This window comes from Pseudoliparis swirei, chromosome 7 (genome assembly GCF_029220125.1).
Source record: "Pseudoliparis swirei isolate HS2019 ecotype Mariana Trench chromosome 7, NWPU_hadal_v1, whole genome shotgun sequence".
NCBI lineage: Eukaryota > Metazoa > Chordata > Actinopteri > Perciformes > Liparidae > Pseudoliparis > Pseudoliparis swirei.
Genome location: NC_079394.1, coordinates 7,954,411 through 7,976,089, shown reverse-complemented (window position 1 = coordinate 7,976,089; position 21,679 = coordinate 7,954,411). Strand labels below are relative to the sequence as shown.

General features: G+C 42.8%; 3 protein-coding genes across 4 annotated transcripts; 2 read left to right on the top strand and 1 right to left on the bottom strand.

Annotated features, from left to right (window-relative positions):
* Positions 1-633: 633 nt before the first annotated feature.
* On the top strand, positions 634-7,068 carry lgi3 (leucine-rich repeat LGI family, member 3). Its single transcript, XM_056418916.1, has 9 exons — positions 634-1,103; positions 2,133-2,204; positions 2,822-2,893; positions 3,974-4,045; positions 4,216-4,287; positions 4,682-4,851; positions 4,937-5,101; positions 5,200-5,290; positions 5,543-7,068. Exons 1-9 carry the CDS (start codon positions 901-903, stop codon positions 6,270-6,272), a joined length of 1,647 nt encoding a protein of 548 aa, XP_056274891.1. The 5' UTR covers positions 634-900; the 3' UTR covers positions 6,273-7,068.
* A 585-nt stretch (positions 7,069-7,653) lies between these two features.
* chmp7 (charged multivesicular body protein 7) lies at positions 7,654-12,032 on the top strand. The gene is made up of 10 exons (XM_056418893.1): positions 7,654-8,219; positions 8,303-8,474; positions 8,834-9,019; positions 9,151-9,284; positions 9,527-9,575; positions 9,677-9,796; positions 9,876-9,974; positions 10,066-10,123; positions 10,813-11,046; positions 11,343-12,032. Exons 1-10 carry the CDS (start codon positions 7,966-7,968, stop codon positions 11,396-11,398), a joined length of 1,362 nt encoding a protein of 453 aa, XP_056274868.1. The 5' UTR covers positions 7,654-7,965; the 3' UTR covers positions 11,399-12,032.
* A 1,337-nt stretch (positions 12,033-13,369) lies between these two features.
* On the bottom strand, positions 13,370-20,149 carry ccdc92 (coiled-coil domain containing 92). 2 transcript variants are annotated; one of them, XM_056418895.1, is made up of 5 exons: positions 20,128-20,149; positions 19,798-19,973; positions 16,898-17,067; positions 16,434-16,475; positions 13,370-15,220 (listed from the first exon to the last, which is right to left on the bottom strand). In XM_056418895.1, the coding sequence occupies exons 3-5, from the start codon at positions 17,031-17,033 to the stop codon at positions 14,412-14,414; spliced, it is 987 nt and encodes a 328-aa protein (XP_056274870.1). In that variant the 5' UTR covers positions 17,034-17,067; positions 19,798-19,973; positions 20,128-20,149; the 3' UTR covers positions 13,370-14,411. The 2 variants fall into 2 exon arrangements, with proteins under 2 accessions (XP_056274870.1, XP_056274869.1); XM_056418894.1 differs by lacking the exon at positions 20,128-20,149 and having other exon boundaries at positions 19,798-20,123.
* Positions 20,150-21,679: the final 1,530 nt, after the last annotated feature.

Here is a 21,679-nt window from a genome sequence, read left to right as displayed (position 1 = left end):
TAAAGTGAAAAGAACTATGTCAATGTTTGTTTCTTAAAGACCACGTTTACAAAGTCATTGGGTCCTCCTGTCCCTTTAGGAGAATAAGTAGATATAAAAATGGGCTAGCCAGAAATGGGAAGAGAGTTAATTTAGGCTTCACAGAGTTAACAATGGTGTTCATCGTCACTATCATCTGTGAGGTAGTGGCCTTCAAATACAAATGTTTAATTTGTTGTCAAATGTTTTCAGGTATATAGTGTTTCTTGGTCTACTTCATGCTTTGAGGAAGTCTCCTCCCTGGTTGCTGTTTGAAGCTGCCAGAATGCAAGCTGCCTCCCACACACTCAGCCACTGACACATGGATGCACACACACATGTCCCCCTGCATCCTTGATGCCTGCTTGTCTGCTCTCACGGCTGCAGCAGCTCGACATAACTTCACACCTGATAAGAGCTCCGCGGTACATGGTGGTATAATGTTCCCTCGGCAGTGACCCAGCCTCCTCACCCTCTCTCCCTCCCTGCCACTGTTGTTCTCATCTTTTCTGCGTGGACTGTCGTAAATAATGAATTGTCAGCGACGCTTCCTACAGGTCCGAGTGCGGAGAAAGCAGCCTTGCTCGTCATTCCTGCAGTGTGCTATCTGGCAGCGGCTCCGGAGAGAGGAAGATTACACAGATCCAAGGAAGCTGCAGAGCACACCCTCCCTCCCCACCGAGGATACACAGGACTATGCCCACTTTCCCCTCCTCCCTCCCTTTCTCTCTTACCCATTCCCTCACTCTCGTGCTCAACTCTGTGCTGAGCATCGTCGGAGAGGCTGGGCTGTAGGCGGGCTGACCATCGCCTCTCAACGAGCCACTGAGGAGAAACTTCAAGAAGCTCATCCACACGGCTGCCCTCTCCTCCTGCCTGAGGATGCCGGAGCTCGGACAGAGATGGACGAGGCTGATCGGCTTGTCGCTTCTGTGTCTGTGTCTCTGCCTGCCGAGCGAATCAAACGCCAGGAGACCCCCAAAGAGCCCCAGATGTCCTGCGACCTGCTCCTGCACCAAAGACAGTGCCTTCTGTGTGGATACCAGGGCCATTCCCAAGAGCTTCCCACCTGGAATCATCTCTTTGTGAGTCCAACATGTGTGTGGTTGTCAAAAGCATATTTTTTATAACCTGCATGAAGTTTCAGCATTATGCAGGTAGGGATGGATACACCACTGATGTCACCCTCTATTATGTAATGATGTGTGAATCCTTAGTTGTCTTGTAATAAACTAAAAGTGGCTATAGCTATGTTGCCAGCTGATGTTTTCTTGATGCAATGTGTCTTCGCATTTAGAGATTTATATCAGACAGCATCACATGACGAATAATGTCTCTTTATTGTACCTTATTTCTGTCTATTTACTTGGCGGGGGGAGCACAGCTGTCAAGCTCCAGAGAGTAATACTAACAATATATTCCTCTGAGAGATCTAATCTTGAAGAGAACGCTCTCCCCATCCACATCCGTCAGGCTCCCACCCTCTGCTATCTTTTTGTTTGTTCTGTCTGTCTCTTGTTCCCTGTAAAGCATCTTTGGGTACTTAGAAAAGCACTATAGAAGTCCGAATTATTATTATTCAGAGATACATTAAATAAACGGAGCACACGTAATGAAATGGAAAGCTTAACACTTCATGTGGGAATATTACTTTCTACTTAGAAGGTTACAAGTTGACCCTTTTCATGTGACACTGACCCTTATTGCCAGAGGGTTGAATATTGAGTCGAGGGAATTCTTGAGCACAGGCTCAAGAATGTCCTCCTTTTATAATAGAGAAGATGTGAAGGAGCTTGTGTGTCCTAGTTTTATATATATATATAGCCCTACATATATATTTATATATTTAGCCCTACATATATACATATATATTTAGCCCTACATTCATATATATATATATATATATATATATATATATATATATTTAGCCCTACATATATATTTAGCCCTACTACTTAAACTGTAATGAAGGCCATGCCTTGAAAGAAGTAATACATAAATACACAGTCTATATTGGAATAAGACATTTTCCTCAATGAAACACTTTACTACACATCTGATGATGATGATGATGATGATGATGAAGAAGATGATGATGATATTGTTATTAACAGGACGATGGTGAACGCAGCCTTTACTACAATCCCAGAGGGAGCTTTCTCGCACCTTCATCTTCTGCAGTTCCTGTGAGTGTCCCGACCCACAGCAGAACACTTTCCCAACCTTCTAACATCACAAACTCTTTATTTATATATCGTCCACTACCAGTGAAACTCCACACTGGTCCCTGTTCAAAATAAGGTCACAACACTTCAGGTCACACGTGCTTTAACACAGCTGATATTGTCGCGCTGCAGACAGCTTTTGTTTTGCGGTGACAATGGAAGTGACTTCAGCTACTAGAAATGAATGCTTATTGAAAACAGTGGTGACATAGCAGTAATAAGAGTAAAGTGGCTCTGTATCAGTGTCATTACCAAATCACTGAGTCCCTTCAGTTGTGCTCTGCCGGACAAAGGCCCGTTTATCTACTCAGATGCAATCATGAGTGTGTGGTCACGTCCGTGTGTGTGTGTTCGTCTAGGTCTGTGTGTGACTGTGTGATTCCAAAGTGTTTATGTTACATTACATTAGCTTTATATACTGTGAGATCATAACTGTTTTTCTAAAAGCATTTTTGAATTATAGCCCAAACACAAATCCTTCTTGTTAGATGTAAATGTGTCAGTGGGTTGTTTCGCCCTCTCACTTCAGTTGAACGATACTATCGACACGACTTCATCATTACCGTCTCTTCTTGCAGGCTCCTGAACTCCAACACATTCACCCTGGTTGCTGATGATGCCTTCGCTGGCCTGTCTCACCTGCAGTACCTGTAAGTGTCTCACATTAAATGGATCGACAAGTCATATTGACCAGTTTTTTAAATCTGTGTCGTCTGTGCAACTGTTACTGAGTCACCGTGCTTACTTTGACTCGCACATTAGTTCTACCAGTTTTACCTGATGTTTTGCATTTACCATTATGCTGTAATGTTTTCAGCAGATTTTCAGTTTTACATTCTTCTGTCGTGCATTTTTTACTTTTGTGAATGATTAATTACAATATGTCCAGGTTGCTTTAGTTTCCTGCAAAGTGTATACTTTTGTGAATGATTAATGACAACACGTCTAGGTCGCTTTAGTTTCCTGCAAAGTGAATATAATTACCCTCAATGCAGCACTGAAAGATTTCAGGATTGGACTGCAGTATTGGAATGAAAATATATCCTCTACAGCCTCCGTAGTGTGATAAAGCTGAATATGCCATTTGGTGAATGGATGGACTTTATTAAGTAGTTAGCTGATGGCTTGGAGCATGCAGCTCTCAGCGATGGCCCCGCCTCCGGCGGCTTGCTGCGTGGCTTTGGCTGCAGCCCAGCCATCAGGCCGCTCTGCATCACTGCCAATACCATCACTACCTGCTATGAATACTAATAAAGTCACACTTTCATATCCAGCCACCTCTGCTCATGCTGTATTCATCGTCTAACAATAGAAAAAAAACAGGACGGGATCAAATGACGCTGAGACTTAGACCTCTTTACATTGGCTGCACTTATGTATATCATATTAATCAAAGGCATGAAATTAGCTTTTACTACCAATAGTCTTATTTATGTATTTTTTTACATTTTTTCTTGGCAGTTTATACCCTGATTGTATTAATCAGTAGGGATCTATCACACTTTTTTTTTAAATAACAAAATATGTATCTGTATTGTCACATCTTTGTTTTTAACTGCAAATAGACAAGTCATTACCTTGTGATCGTAAATCAATCATATTACTGACATCATTGCGGCTTACGGTCAACTTCCTATTGTACCCTGCCCTGACAACACAAGCTAGCATGCCATCCTATAATCGAGGCTGTCGTCCCTGTGTGACTTGTGAGTGGTTTGTTCTCTCTTCAGCTTCATTGAGAACAACGACATCCAGGCTCTCTCAAAGTACACCCTCAGAGGACTCAAGTCCCTGACTTATCTGTAAGTATCGTGTCGAGCCAATAAGATGAGACACCCTGTCTACCAATGTCACTTCGCACAATAGACTATCGGATGGCGCTAAAATACATTAAGAAACCAGAACATTTATTAGCAATTGTATACAAAACAACCAGTAAGGACGACTGTGTTATCTCGTTTCTTTTCTCCAGATCTCTCTCAAACAACAACCTGCAGCAGCTGCCAAGACATCTCTTCAAACATCAAGACATCCTCACTGATTTGTACGTGTGTCTTCACTGAAATAAAAACAGCGTCTTAACAACCCGATAGCTTTGACCCTCCAGTCGGTCACGACAAAACACTTCCTTCAGGGCTTAGTGGACGACCAACTGTTTGGCTCCAGTGTGTGCTTTGTGTCATCATGTTGGTCAACTAAAATACTTTTGTCTGTTTTTTTCTTTCCTTTTCTTAAATAATTTGTGCCCTTGTGTACATACCAGTTATATTCTTGACCCTCTTCTGTCCTTCAGTGTTGTCTATGTCCCTAGCTGTTATTGGCCGTTATAAACACTGCGTTAGTACATTGACAGAGATGGAAAAACACCCAAATACAGATTCTAATTTCTTGTCTGAGCTTACATACTTGGCCATTAAAGCTGATTCTGATTTGCTCAGAGACCTGCGAGGGAACTCTTTCCGCTGCGACTGTAAGATCAAATGGCTGGTCGACTGGCTGGAGAAATCCAACACTTCTGTTCCTGCCATCTACTGTGCCAGCCCTTTTGAATTCCAGGGACGGCGAATTCACGACCTCACACCACGAGACTTCAACTGCATCAGCGCAGGTTTCACCTTCCCTCAATCGAACATTGTGTCATGGCATAAGTTCTTGTTTTGTAAGTACTTGAGTTCCACATTGTCTTCCCATAGATTTTGCTGTTTACGAAACCTTCCCTTTCCACTCGGTGTCAGTGGAGTCCTATCAGTTCAATGAGGATCAGTATGTGGTCTTTGCTCAGCCGGATTCAGGGTTCTGCACCTTGTTTGTATGGGATCACGTGGAGATGGTCTTCAGGAAGTTTCATAACATTACCTGTAAGTTTCCAGCTATGAAAACACAACTATTGTAACATTTCATATTTAATTTTTTTTTATCCTAATGGCTTTTCTGCTCATGTGCATCTCTCCTGCAGCTCGCTCTGCTGTGTACTGCAAACCAGTGGTGATAAACAACAGTCTCTACATGGTTGTCGCTCAACTCTTTGGTGGATCTCATATCTACAAGTAAGACAATATAATCGTACAGGTCTAGAGCCCTGTTGAGGTTCTCCAGCATAACAAATAATAATAAAAAGTAGCCACCTTTTACACAGATGTCCAATCAGTGTCGATGGTAAATCTAGTAAATTGAGGCAATACATTACTCGATCTGGGCTGAGAATAGTTTTATCATCTCGCTCTCAGCAAGAAAGCAAATAAGTGTTGTTCACTGTAAAAACCTTTAGGAATACTATGACAACCCTTTTGGTATCGCAGGTGGGAGGAGGACCCGCAGCGCTTTGTCAAGATCCAAGACATTGACACAACTCGCGTGAGGAAGCCCAACTTTGTGGAGACCTTCCAGCTGGATGATGAGTGGTACTTTGTAGTGGCAGACAGCTCCAAGGCAGGCTCCACCAGCATTTACCGCTGGAACAGCAATGGCTTCTATACCCACCAGTCCCTTCACCCCTGGCATCGGGACACACATGTGGAGTTCCTTGTTGTTGGAGGGAAGCCTCACCTCATCCTCTCCAGCGCCTCTCAGACGCCGGTGGTTTACCAGTGGAACCGAAGCCAGAAGCAGTTTATTTTCTTCTCCCAAATCACAGAGCTAGCAGATGTACAGATGGTGAAGCACTTTTGGGTGAGGAAAGTTCTTTACCTTTGCCTCACACGCTTCATCGGTGACTCCAAGATCCTCCGCTGGGAAGGGCAGCGTTTCATAGAGATCCAGACTCTTCCCTCTCGAGGCTCGATGGCAGTGTATCCTTTCACAGTGGGCCTCCGCCAGTACCTCATTCTTGGAAGTGATTTCTCCTTCTCCATCGTATATCTGTGGGATGACCTCACTCAACGCTTTCAGCCCTTCCAGGAGCTCAACATGAGAGCGCCGCGAGCGTTCAGCTTAGTATCTGTCGACAACAAGGACATAATGCTGGCCGCTAGCTTTAAAGGCAACACCCTGGCCTATCAGCACCTGTTGCTGGACCTCAGTGCCATGTAGACATCCAGGCGTTTCTAAGCATTTATCAACACGTGCCAAATAAAGGTAAGACTGCAAAGTGTTAAAGCCATGTAATTTAAGGTCTGCACTATCCCTTAACATCAGAATGAAATAATGTAGTAATACACAGCATCAGTAACATGCCAACCTACGGGTTGTCACTGCTGCATATTTGCTTCTGTTCTGCCAAATATTAACCGAGGCAAATTATTTTTCAGAAATATGATATTGTATGCTGCATTTTACTAATGTGAAAAGGATATGCATGTGCATTGACGGAATTATTCACTGGATGAGACTGAATATTGTAACTGACTGTAAAACTATGAAGATTTTGTAAATTACACAGTGTAGTTTATCTGTGTAGCATTTTGCATGACACAGTGCAATATATATGATATAACTATGTAAACAAGCAATACTTACCATCACAATACTTTAAATTCTTCATTATGTCTATCTTTATATATGAGGTACCATTGAATTTTTTATTTAATGTTCATTCTGCAATAATAACATAGGATCAGAGCCAGTCTGAGGCATGAGCAAACTAATCCTGCATTTAATTAACTTAATATGTGAACCTGATTTAGCTCTTTAGAATGTAGTGTTTTTAAAGGTGTTATCCAAAATGACTCCCAAGTTCACAACAGTGGTTTGTTTGGGGGGACGTGGGAAATGAGAGAATATTTGTTGGCACTTTTGGAAACTTGTGGATATATGTTATAACAAATAAACAATTTGAGAGACGTTTACGAAATGTTGGGGAATGTATATTAAAGCGATCCAAAAATTATATTGATTTCCTGTTTTTTATGCACATTTACAATTCGATTCATTTGTTGTGGTATACATTTGCACATGGAAGGGGTTATGATTAAAGTCAGTTTATATAGATCCTCTGTCCTGTCTTGTGTGGTTAGAATTGTTTCTCAAAAACCGTGATAACACAACTCCTGCAACCTTCTAGTTTCACTTGTATTGTAGTACAAATACCTCTTAAATAATTGGTACCATATTAAATTGTCAGCTCTTAAATCTGGATAATTGCAGATTTAAAAAAAGGAAATTACGAAATGTACATTTAAAGTAGTTTGTGCTCACTGGAAAGTTTCCTATAAGTATTTTTAATTTGGGTTTCCAGTGGAAACCCAAATTAAAAATACTTATTAAACCACACATGTATCCTAGGAAGAAGTGTTCTCATTCATTTCAGGGATATGCGCGTACAATGTGCAAGATGAACGTCCGTGAGGAGCAGAGTTCTGGGTGCGCTTGCTTTGTTGCGCGGGGTGTCTGCGCGGGTGGAGTGACGTCATTTATCATTTGTACACATCGTCGCCGCTTTTTCGCCCGGTTCTGAGTTAATAAACCGCGCGCGGCCATATTTTGTTGTTGACATGTGAAACGTTCTCGTGTTGGCAGAACATCCACCCATCATGTGTCGTGTGGAGGTGACGCTCCGCGTCGATAGCCGCCTAATGTCTGCGAGCTAACGCTCTCAAAGCTCTCCAAGCTCCTTCAACACACCGACGGTCACGCGCAGTGTGTGTGTGTGTGTGTGTCAGGGAGAGGCTGCTGCGAGCTAACCTCACCTAACGTTGATAAGCCGAACTTTAGCCGACACGTTAGCTGCCTCGCTCGACGAGCTAAACAAGTCGATAAAGGTTGCGCTAAAGTTTAAGTCCTGCAAATGTCTAACGCCACGGACACGTCCGAGTGGGACGACGACGAGCGGATGAATTTTATGTTCTCGGACTTCAACGAGAACCGAGATGTCAACACGACGGACTGGGACAGTAAGATGGACTTCTGGACGGCTCTGGTCGTCAGAGGCTGCAGGCGCCGAGGCGCCGTGTGCGTCAGCCTGCGGGAGCTGAACGAGACCTTCCGGAGGAAGGACAGATCCCCTCTGGGCTTGGCGACGGTGCTCCAGTCCATGGCCAGGTAGCTGTTACTGTGACCGCCATTGCTGGCCGTTACTGTCTCTGGGTCACTCTGGTTACAGTCTGTGTTCTCACCTCTGCCAGATGTGGAAAGATCCAGAGGGAGTCCGAGTTCGCTGCCAATGTGGACTGCGGCTGGCTGTCCTGGGGGGTCGGCCTGCTGCTGGTCAAACCTCTGAAGTGGACTTTCTCAACTTTTCTGGGAAGCAACGCGGTGCCTTTGGAGGAGTCCTTTGTTGTCATTGAACTAGTGAAGGTGTGTGTTCCCTGGTGTGATTTAAGAGGCTCTGCAATACAATGTTATCACGTAAAGCACCATGCTTTTTTTTATTGCATTCTTTAGTTCAACAGAAATAACTTTATTAGTCCCCCTCAGTTTTTTACAACAGATAGAAGACTTCGATACAAATAATAATCTTCATTAAATATAGTATGCATCTCTGAATAAAAATGGAAACATGCAATCCAGTGTGTGAAATGCAAGGTCCCGTTACTCAGGTCAACTTTCCACCGTGCTGAATGGCTTCTCTTTAATAATCCCTGATGTTCAGAGCTGGCCATACATGTTATTGGGGCAGCTGCTAGATGTGAAGCTCGCTTTCTTTTGTTTTCCAGGAGAAAGCAGCAGAGTTACTCAAGGCGTACCGGAGCAGTGGATTTGCATGCCGCTCCATTGTGTCATTCCCAGAGCTCTGTACTCTCTCCTCTGGTGGCTGGGCTGACGAGGGCACCCTGTGCATGGCTCTCCTGCAGCTGCAGAGGGACAAGCAAGTGACGGTTTCATTGCACGAGGGTGAGAAGGTAAACACATTCTCATTTAAAAGACGCACTGTTTTCAAGTTATCTTTCATGACAAAGCCTGATAAGAGATATACTGTGATTGCTGGTCCAATGTTTTAAGTGTTAACTGCCTTCACATGTCTTCTTTACAGATTGTCAAGTTTTGTCAGACCGGGCAAGATCATGTTTCCCCGGTCAGCGACGTGGATATGGGAATCTACCAGCTGCAGCGCAGTGAGAAGCTGCTGGGAGAGCGGGTGGAGAAACTGACCCTCGAGGCTGACAAGTACATGAACTCAAATATTAACTTACAGTAGAAATAGATCATTATATTCACCATATGTGATGTAGTCATTAACTTGTTCCAGTTGTGAAATAACCAGCTCTAAATGTGCAACGTAATGCTTTAGTCGTCTTTTTTTCCCCAGCTATTGGACTAATTAGTCAGAATGACTGCATTACATTTAAATGTTCTAAACTCGTGCATTCTTGTGATTATTGCTGAAGCTTTGTATTATCCAAGTGCAGGTGCAAAGAGGAAGCAAGGACGCTTCTCCGGGAAGGGAAGAAATCACAGGTGCTAACATAATTTAACTGAAATAAAAAACCATCTTCCTGTGTGCAAACCAATCTTTATAGCACTGGTTTCAGTGGTAATATTCACTCTCTATCCCACAGGCACTGAGGTGTTTGAGAGGCTGCAAAAGGGTGGAGAAGAGAACGGACAGCTTGTTCGCCAAACTGGAATCCATCAGAGGAATCCTGGACAGAATAGCCCACTCGCAGACTGATAAAATGGTGAGAGGGCGGAGAGAGCATCAGCTCTATAACCACGGGGGTGGTCGGTGTTGTAAATGTGTGCTGGCCATGTTTGTAGGTTATGCACGCGTATCAGGCCGGAGTGTCGGCCCTGAGACTTTCTCTGAAGTATGTGACTGTGGAACGTGCTGAGAGTCTTGTGGATCAAATACAGGAGGTACAGTATATTTACTGATAGTTCATTGTTTATTTTATAATTTCAATGTAATATTGTACATATTAATGTATCTTTCCTATTATTTCACCAGTTATGTGACACTCAAGATGAGGTGAACCAAACTCTATCCAGTGGCGTGACCAGCACAGGTATGACATCGTGACCGTGTTTACATGCACTCGAATAACTGGCTTAGTCGGACTGAAATCGAATTATCCGTTTCATGTAAACACCTTTGTTCGACTATGTGCGGTCCGACTACGATCCGATTAACACCCCTGGATAACTCGATCCGATCCGGTTGAAAATTCGACTATCGCGGCATGTAACGGTGAATTGGATTAGGAACTGGACTTTGCGTCTTTGCGCATGCTTGAGATCCCGCCGCCCTCCTCCCCCCTCCCTCCCATGTCGTGACCCGGAAGTCGAAGGAGACGATAAGTAGAAATCAAACAAACAACGCTATGGAGAACACAAGAGCCACCACTCCTATTAACATCATCTCTGCTCGCCATCTTTCTCGAAATGTTGATGTTGTTGTTGTTGGTTGTTGTTGGTAGTGGTGAAGAGGTCAAGCGGAAATGGCTGTATCACCACGAGTTGTAATGAAAACAGCGCCACCTATCGTTTCGGATATGACATGCTTTCGTCCAATGATTCAAATTACTCACTGCCATGTATATTGGGATAACAGCAGATCCCCCAAAAGATAGCAGAGTCCGACTAAAGCAAGATTCGAATTATACCATCATGTAAACGCACTGAGTGTCAGATCTTGAATACTTTGTAGATATGAATATCACGGAGGGTCTAAGTTTGTCTTGTGTTTTTTTTGTAGATGAAGACATCGATGAGTTGGAGGAGGAACTGAAATCTTTGTTGGATGATTCAAAGCCAGATTCCATCTCAAGTTATCCGGAAGTTCCAACAAACGATCTGCGAATCCCCGGGGAGCCGAGCCTCCCGGGTTCTGACCTGCTCAGCTCTCTGCCCGCGGTACCTTACAGACACTTGGATATCAGCGCTGAGCAGCTGGAGGAGGAATTAAATCAGTTAACTCTTACAGATTCAGGTTTGCATTTTAACATTTCTTGCTTTTTCTCTATTGGACTGTAATAAATAAAATAAAAGTAGATCGCTGGAGATCTTGGCACACTCAGCACTTTATTTTCCTGGACACTTTAACCTGCTGGAAATTCACTTTGGTCACTGCCTTGTGGATATATTTAGTTTCCTCTGTATATTTAGTATTTTAGTATTAGTATTTAGTATGAAAATACCCCACTGTGGGACTAATAAAGGAATATCTAATATAATGTAATCTAATATATACATGCTTTGGTAACGCATGGTCACCTCTTTGTCCAGGCTTTCAACAGAAGAAAAGGACATCGCCGGCCAAGAGATTAGAGCCTGCCCAGTGACCGCAGAGGCAACACGGGGCAAGTCTAAAGTGGCGCATCAACATATCAAATTGTATCTCGTAAACATTTTCTGTGAGCCAGAATTCATAGAAGTGAAATAAAGTACTGAAGAACTACATTAGCAATTACGAAATCATTATTGTAAGAGATATAGAATCAATATCATCATAAAAACAAGGCACTTTTCCTTCATTAAAGAAATGTGCATGCCAAAAAGCTAAACTATTTTTAATTTTTTTCTAAATTAAAATGCTTTTGAACTTGTACGTTTTATATCTGCTCTCCCATTTAGGATCTCAACTAATATGTGAACATATTTACAGTTTAAATGATGCTCTTAAACTGCAAGACTAGTATTGCTTTTAATTTTTTTTTTGGACAAGCGTGAGATTAAGTATATTTGTTGTTTGTCGTGTGTTTATTGATGTCTTTAAATGTTCTTTATTGACAGTGCTGTACAGTGCATTAAGTGGCCTTTTGAACCTTACATTTAAAAGTAAAGAATATTATGCCAAATGATTTCATCAATACATATGTTTAGTCTTACAGCAACATATTTGTGAGGTCCTTAAGTGAGTTTAACCAAATATGTTTCTAAAAATAAAGTAAATGATCCAATAAATTAAAAAAAACTCTGATATATACACATGTACATACATAAATACATGGTGAACTAATCTTACATTAGGTTGTTCAGCTGTAGTAAGGCGGCATTGAAGGCCTAGGTAGAAAAAGCACGGCCCGCCACTGGTATATACTGTATGTCATAAAAACACGACTTGTCACAGTACACATTTCCTGACGCCCCTCTTAGTCTCGTTGGGCCGAGACAAATTATTCAGATAATCTCATGGGCTTTATCACTATCCACGGTTATTAAAATTAATATGTGATAACATGTTGAACTGTTTATATTTTGTGGGGATACATCTGACAAGATAACCATTTATTTATTAAAAATAACTCAAACATAAAGCTGTGTCAATGTATGTTATATTTAAGTATGTACAGTAATTTGGCCACCAGGGGTCACTTTTATTCATATTGTGTGAATCTTTGTGCACAATATCTTTGACTTAAGACTTTTGGTTTTACCAAAATTAACACGGACAAAAAGATTATTCTATATTACAGAGTAATATAAAAACTTTTTGGGATACATACTTGTAGCATTGGACATGCAAAGTGTGGCTTGTTGAGAGGCAGAGGCACTAAGGACGACTAATCCAAACCAAAAATACTCCAAACAATTTATTATCAATGTACATTTTAGCAGCTTCTAGTTTATTTTCAGTTCAGGAAACTAAATGCAAAGGTTTAATAATGTAGCACCCTAGAATAAGTATTGTAGTGTTGGTATGTCCACTGACGGCATGTCCTATTTTCCACTAAGCAGTTTAAACTGTAAGGATGACACCTTGTGGCCAGATGGTGGAACTACATACACATTGAAGAAACAGACTTCCTGCTTGTTCAATAAGACCAGCGTCCCTCTTTAGTAACAGCAGGCTGGTCGGGGTTAGAGTAACAATACTTTGATGTTGCTGGGAAAGACATTAATGTGTAATATGATACTGAATGTGTTTTGTTTCATAGAGATAACGCTGAGTGTTTAATGCTCACTTTTCCCCTTGATAATCAGCTCTGAAGTGAACGAGACATTTTACTTTTAACTCGCTTGTACATATATCGTTCCGGTTCTAACACCCTGGTACCAGTAACTAGTTAGTTTTATGGGACGTTGAATGGTTGACTGAGAACAAACATGACTTGAATCATAAGCTATGACCTTATTAACTAAACAGTGCTCTCCGCAACCCCCATCAAAACATAAAATGGACAAATGGTGTTGATTTCTCTGGTGAACTTGTAATATATTTGAGATATCCTGGAGGCTGTTCACCTTACTAAGACACAGTAGTGTCCTGAAATGTGTTCCCCGTCTGTACAAATGGAAACCAAGTAACCAAGCCAAATAAAAGCATTGCTTTATTGTATAGATTCATTCGTATACTTCAAGAACAAGTGATAATAATGTGAAAAGCAGGTTATTAAGTGATTATAATTACCGTCATGTTGGTGGTGCAGCGACTACTGTCAATATCTGAGGTGTTTTGGGGTTCTCTATTAAACAATAAATAAAAAAGGATTCATTACAAATGTATAGCCTTTATAAAGTACAGTTAATAATATTACAAAATCCTATAACAGCAGTGTTGCAAAAAATGCCCTTGTATCACAAAAAACATCAGTGGGTATTTTTGAAGCCAAAACTTATTCTCACGATGGCCTTCATTGTCTCTCAGAAACACACTCTCTCTCTCACACACACAGATAGATATACGCCCTGTTCACCATCCTTTTATACTGCTTTTACACATGTGCACCACAGCTGTATCTGCAAGTCAGAGGAAAGGAGAATCCCCAGCTCTTCCACTAGCAAATCTCAATTGCACATTATGCAGCTCGTACATACAGAAACGTTATCATACTGATATCACAAGAAGATAAAAGACATTCGGGGGGAGTATTAGTTTAATAATTTCAGTTCTATCCTATGCAGCTGCAGACATCTCGTTATATAGTTTGTTGATATGTCCAGGCTGTTGAGAAGATGGAGGTATGTAAAGGTAACTGAGCCATGAGTACGCAGCTTGAGTGGGATTGATCCGGGCGAGCAGGCACTGAAGCAGACATTTGGCTGAGGATTCGTTGTATTCATCACATGAGACGGAATGAAGAGGAAGTCTGAGCAAAAGTCAAGATGGGTATTATACAAGATCTCATTGGTTGCAAATAAGAAACATTTGGCATGCTTTATAGTCGTCGTTTTCTAATGTATATTAAGAAAAACAAAAGTCTTTGTGGAATACCATGAACAGAATAATCATTTTATCCTTTTTTCATATTGCAGTGTTGGGTAAAAAGCAGGCTACACAGTGGATCAGGCTCCTCCCTGCTCTGTTGTCAGAGTAGGTGTGTGTGTGTGTGTGTTATTATTAGCATTGCAGTGTTAAACTGTTCTGTCGGCTTCCGAGCGCTTCCGCACAACCTTTTCCTCGTTGACCTGGTCCACTGCCAGTGTCTCCAGCTCTGCTTGCGGCGGGGCCAGGAGAGGGGGGCCATGTGGAATGCGGTGCGCCACGCCCACATGAGCCCTGAGCTGACGGTCCCGAGCAGGGCTGTGCCGGGGGCTGGCCGTGGCACCCAGGGGAGTCATGGGGGAGCGCTCGGAGGCAATGGGAGGGATGACGGCAGGCCGTTCTCGCACCACCTGCGGTTCGGGAGACTCTCTCCCGGCCTGCAGGAATGGCGTGGGGTCGGGCATGGCGTCCACCGGCTCCCGCAGAACCACCCGCCGGCCGTCCGGGCCGAGCCGATACACCTCAGTCAACTCTGGGTGAAGAGGCTGGGAGAGACTCTTCTTCATGCGTCGCCGCGGGGTTTCGGGTTGCCGGTCCTTGGCCGGTGGAGGCGTGGGCTTGTAAGAAGTGACCGGACTCACATTGGGGCTGGCCTCAGACGAACTGCCGGCCAGCAGCTTCTTCTTGGTGGCGTGGAGCTGCGAGGTCAAGTAAGCAATGGTGCTCGCCCTCTGCTCCAGCTCCCCCGACAGAACGGCCAGCTTGTGGCTCTTCATCTTGAGCTCCTCCAGGTACTTCTTCTCTCGCTCCTTAATGGTGTTTTCTAGGACGGAGATCATGGCGTTCTTTTGCTCGAGATCCCGCAGTAGCTCTGTGTTCTCCTCCTCCTTCTTCTTTAGCTGGGTCTCCAGCTCCTCGCACCTCCTTTGTAGCTCCCTGCAGCGGACTTCACCGCTGTCTGAACACACACAACAAAAACAACGGTTCGAGCAGCTCGGACAGGTGCGCACAGACGCATGCAGGGAGTAAACAGCAAACATAAGCACACAGGAAACACAGCAAAGACGAGCAGAGACAGATTCCTCTCCCCAGACTGCACATCGAGTACATTAAGAGCAGACGCTGCCGATGGAGAGTCTGCCAGCTGACAGACGGGGTGATCTTATGGAGACTGAACTGCAGTGGGCGGAGAGCTCCAGTCTCACGTTACAACTCTGGCGTACGGCGGCGCAGCGCTGTTCTCTGACCTTCATCACTGTGCTGCCATGTTGCCGCGGCCAACCCAGTTACAGCCCATACAGCTATGTATGTACATGGCAAAAAAAGTGGAATACAATACAACTGTGCACTATATGTATAGTAAACATGTATACAAACATCACAATGTGCAAGTATTCTATGTCTCGGTTAAATTGTATATTATTACTAAAGGGATTGGGTAGAACGACGCCATCCATCCCTCTAAAGAAGGGGGAGGGGTTGGTCCATGTTCACCCCAGTTGAGCAGCTGGGGCCTGCTGCACTAAGCAGGTTGCAGGCTTGTGCATTAGCTCAGTGACAGATAATTAAATTTCCTGCACTCCAATCTCTGAGAGGTCCCAGGCCAACAGTGTAGTGCCTCGAACTGGAGGCCTTTACAATATTGCTCAGATCTGGGCCAGCCATGTTCAAAAGAAAGCAACATGGAGTGATCCTGGTGAGACGCAACATGCCTACACACATCAGTAGCATGTAAATAAATTAAGCTGCATGCAGCCTGCCAGGGGCCTCCCTGAATGTACTCTGCTGCCAGTATAAAGACAGAGGAGATGGGGCTGATTCAGGCCAGTGTTGTGACTCCATGTCATGGCCATGGTAACGTGAGGGAGCTCTAATGAACAGCAGGGAGTCCCACATTGCAACACTTCCTGGGTGGGACATTGTTACCAGGACACAGGCTGAGCCCCCTGCTCTCACACCTGTCCACTGACACAGACATCTATATCAGCAGAAAACACAGATTCATAACATTGGCATGAAGGTCGGGTAAGGTACTTTTTACAAGACCTTTCTAAGTCAAAATGTGACTCAGTGCAACAACAAATGAATACTTCATTTAACTAATTACTCTAGACATCGACCGTCCTTAGCAGAACAGATATGCGCGTGTTTACAGTGTGATAGAGGCTCACCTGAGGGATCACAGCTTCTCACAGTGAGCTCATAGGTCAGATCTGGGGAAAAAGGAAAGGGTCACATGAGGTTACAAGGGACAGCTATGCATGTTTGAGGAAGACGTGTCAGTTGTTTCCGTCTGGCGAAGTATTCATTTGACAAGATGAGTGAGAGTTCAACATCAGCTTAAGTGACAGTTTAGCCAAAGATACAGGAAATCAGGGCCGAAGCAGACAGTGTGTTGTTGGTCTCGGTGTCCATCTGTATATCCTCCCTTTGGGAAGACTGTATCTATTACTGGTGGAATACTTAATTCAGGTTTTGGATTACTGCAGTGCAAACTTTAAGTGTACTCAATGATGCTTGAGTGCATTTCCCATAAGTCATCATATTCTCTTTAAAAGGTTCAATAGTGGCCGGACAGCATCTTGTTGACTCTTGATCTCTATTCATTTGGGTGTGACATCAGTTCTGTGCTCACCTGTGCATTGCTGTTGTAATCTGCGAATCTCGACATGTAGCCCCTTCAACGTACTGGCATGGTCCTGCTGGAGGAAGAGCAGGTTGTTCTGTGCACTGTGCAGCTGATTTTCCAGTGTAACATTTGCTGATGCCATGGCTGATAATGTTCAGACACACCAGCCTGGCAACCTCCAGACACAGGTGGCAGAAACAAGGAGAGAGAGAACGAGAGACAAGGAGAAGACAATAAGCATGAAGTCAAACAGGCCGTTAACTCTCACCCCTTTGCCTTTCAACATCTGGGTTTAGGGACAGCAACATCTGCTTTAGATGACAGATCGACCTTATTACCATTGCCCAATGCCATCAACACCAACCCCATTCACATTGGAGGCCATTTGGCACTTTAAATAATCAAGCTAGTGTCAAAATTGTCAAAACTGTTTCCTGGTTAAAGAAATTACAAAATAAAGCAAACATGCAAACTTAGAAGTGAGGTTGAACATTTCTTAAATTTGCAGAATCTGTGTGTACATTAATACACTATCGTCATTAGTATAGCTGGGTCAATGCTACGCTCAGACAGGCGAGGCGATCCATAAATAGGTCCACTCTGCTTGCTGTAATGATCAATCAATCACTGACATGAAGCTATTGATTAAGCATTTCAGAGTGGGGAGTGTAAAATCAGACATCTGAAAGGTAGCACTCATCTAATTTAAACTAATCTAATCTACACTATTTATTGTAATTTTAGGACAGAGTGGAAAAATACTCCTCTTCAGTACAGCAGATAAGTGAGAATATTATGATAAATATTCCACTAAAGTGGCAAATTAGAAACGTGTCAAATGTTCTCTTCACTTAAGTGTGTAAATAAATGCAATAGATGGCAGGTATCCATGGTCAATAACAACAAAGACTGAAAACAAAGCACAAAGTGGAACACAATGACTCGGGGTGTGGCATGAAGACTGACGGTCTCAAGGGGGCCCAACCTTCCACGTACCCCCCTTCACTGGATGCCCTCGTCTCCGAAGCCAAATCAGAATGAGAGAAACAATCACTCAGTCCCAACATCTTCATCATCGGCCAGACAACGGTACTGAGCTGAGAGCACATTGATCCCGGCAACAGCCCTTCTGAGTGCGGAGAAAGCTTCTCCCTGCATACATAAGTGTGCTTCAATAAAACATCCCGGAGCTTCTCACTCTTACATCATCAGCTCTCTTTAACGTTAATTATATATACCATGACACCTCGCAGGACACACTTCCCAGATCCAACAGTCTCCTGTGCGGCTTTTTTTTTTCATGGCTCACAGAGGAAAAGAAAAGCATGTGATAATCAAAACACAAACTGGTCGTCACAAATAGAACCAGTGATGCATCGTAAAAACTGAGGAGATGATCTATTATTGATGAGTAATGTGACATCCTTCCGATAAACCCTGCACTGCAAGCATTTCTCTCATCCCAGCCCTTTCCTAGAATAGCTTGGATAGCTTTCCATTCGCAAAGACATGAGCTCACCTCAAAACACAGAGCATGTCATCGCGTGGCGGTGACACTGGTCCAGGTGTACAGAGCTCAAGTGAATTAGAGATCCATTTGTTCAGAACAAATGTATGGGGGGAATGCAAATCTCCCAGTGTTTGTTTCTTTTTAGAGGGCACAGATTAATGTCGAACAAGTGTTAACAGTTCGGCAATTTCACATGTCGTTCTTTTCCTAATACACAAACCCATTACTTTCTTACACAGAGAACATAAATAATCAATGAACTGCAGCATGAAACATTAGCTAGTAGCTCCCATCTTTAGCCTAAACAAGAGCTTAGCAGTCACTCGTCTTCCTGTGATGACGCTATTGCTTTACTTAGCATATCTTCTTGAGTTCTGTTGCTCTACGCGTTAAACTTAACTTACCTCCCAGCATACGATTGTGTAAAGAAACTTTAACATTGCCTTGACTCTTCAATAACCATATACACAATGGCAAACAGGTAAACAACTAAAAGTGAGCTAGTGTAACCATTAAAAAACAACACATGACATGCCACGTGTTATCCGGTAGGGATACTTCCCACGGCTCCTTCGATTTCAGCACCTGCATTGCGGACAGCACCCCGAACCCACGGTGCTCGTCCTGGAGGTCGCTGCCGGAGGATCGCTACTTTACGCACACGTTGTTGTTGTTGTTGTTGTTGTTGTTGTTGTTAAGCTTCTGGCGATATCATTCAGGACATAACCTGCTCTACCATTACCAAACTAAACGTGAGTGGTGGCAAACCCGGGGATGGTGAATGGTGCCACGACCTGTTTTACTTTCCTTGTTGTTTGAAGAACTGATGCCACCACTGCATCCCCCCCCCCCTCCCTGTCCATCACACAGACTGTCCTTGAAGCTAATATTATGGACTGCAGCTGTCCAGGGTCCAGGACCGAAAACAAGCTCTTAATATGTGATATTCTCTACCGAAAACAGCTTACTCCATTTACAATCCATCACCATAAATAATACCCTGCAATACATAACATGAAATGATCTAGCTTCATCAAATAATATAGACATTGATTGTGGAATTGTGGAAAATTCGGCATACAATAAATCCACCAAACAGGACTTAATTTCAACAGCTGCCATCCTATTTTTCAACGAAATTTCGGAATAACAACAGACTTGACTAACGCTAACCCCTTTATAATGGAGCCAAGCTACTTCATCAATAGCCATTTGACAATTGCACATTACATGCTACGTGATTTTAATATATCGGACATCTGAAAGGTCTTTGAATGAAACAATGTCCCCGTTAAGAGAAAGTAACGTTACGTGGGGCTTTAAATATGCTAGCTTAGCTGAACAGCTAACGAAGCTACAACAACACAATATTTATATGACAGAGAGCTTAACCTACCTTATGGCTGAAAATATGCGGCCGTCGAATATCCTGTGAAAGGTTGTAGGTTGTGGTTGAGCAGCCTTGCCCGGCTAAGAGCGTCCTGCCTTGTGGGGCATGTCGGTGCTGCTGCCAGGGGCTCGCCGTGGTGCGAGGGGAGGGCGGCTGTGTCGATTCCCTATCATCTCCCCGAGCTACTAGACAAAATAAAGCGATGCATCATGGGAAACCAAGGCCCCGGGTCAATTAATCACGGTTATTTCTAATCTCGTCATACAACATTAGCGATTGGGAATAAAACGTGAATAAAAAAAGTACAACACACGCCGCAATGCAGGTGTTACTAACCGCGTATGACAGGAAGCAGTTGAAGGAACGTCGGGGACGAGCTTCAGTTTTTAGTCACCGGCGTCATCACCATAGCAACAGAATATGTCACCTGCCAGCGGTGATGCGTTCACGCCACCTAGTGGCGAAATAGGAATATAGCTTTACTTCAATTAGTCGGATACGTGACGATGTCTTCACACTGACTGTCCTTGCCGGCGTCAGATGTCCATCATGGGCCAAACTGGCAGAATGAAGTACATTGATGAAAACAGATGAAGCAGGTGGACAGCAGAGGGGAGTGTTGCCCTTCAATGGCACATCAGGGACATTCCAACACAGCAAGCACACGGGGACCACTCACTCTAATGACACTGTTTCTGTCATCCATTTCATTTTTAGAAAATCTCAGTGATTGGTCTTTTTGTAATAATAATAATACATTTAATTTATATAGCGTTTTGAAGGTACTCAAAGACACTTTACATGTTACATTCATACAGTACACCTTAGACACAGCTACGGGGAGCAATTCAGAGTTAAGTGTCAAGGACACATGGACTCGGTGGGGGATTGAACTGCCAACTCACTGATTGAAAGACGGACCTACCAACCACTGACCCAGAGTCAGTTACTACTTCAATTGTTCATTCATTCCTGCATATTACAAATTAATCAGTAAATGCATTCTATTCTTTACAGTCTCTTGTCAGTAGAGATTGTGAAGGAATGTCAAACATTGTACTAAGCTTTACATCATTTATTGCTCATATGTTCAAACAATTAGACATTGAGCTAAATATACTAATCGATGTCTATCATTTAATAGCCACCAGTACACTTTCAATTTCACATTTAGTGTGCATTATGAGTGGATTTGTGTCAATTAGAATTGTCAATGACATGGAAAGCCAGATTTCAAACAAGTGTTTGTGTGGAATTATTATCTGTAAAATGTTTTTTTTTTTTTAAAGTTGAACATTGTTAAAACAGATTTAGTTTCCTGATAATATATATATTTTTATTATTAATTAAAAATCTGTCAATGAGTAACATAATTGGATGTGGTACATGTATCAATCAGAGGGCGATAAATTCGGAGCCTTATCAAACAGAACCGTGTGGAAGCATTTTCTGTCAGCAGAGCTTTAGCATCAAAGTGCGTTTGCAAAATTTAGCAGTGATGTTGCTTTCTTAGCAAAAAAAACATGTAGAAACAGGCGGATAAACATCAGTTGATAGATGCGTCTGTGTTTTTGTAAAACTATTTTTTTATTTAAATCTAAATTTCATGTTTCTCTAGCAAGTGGTGCAATGTACTCTTCTTTTTATATTTTCGGCACTACTATTAAAATACTTCACATCAATCCACACAGGTTTTATACTTAATTTATATAAAATAGTATGTTGTTATGTAATCTTATTTAAGTATACAACATATTACTTCCTTTACAAAAGTATTGTAGTAAAGGCTTTACTACAATACTTTTATTAATCTGAGGTGTTATCAGCAGTCTTAACTCTGAATTCACAAGTCTGAGATTTAAAAAATAGGGAAACGGTAGCCTTTTCA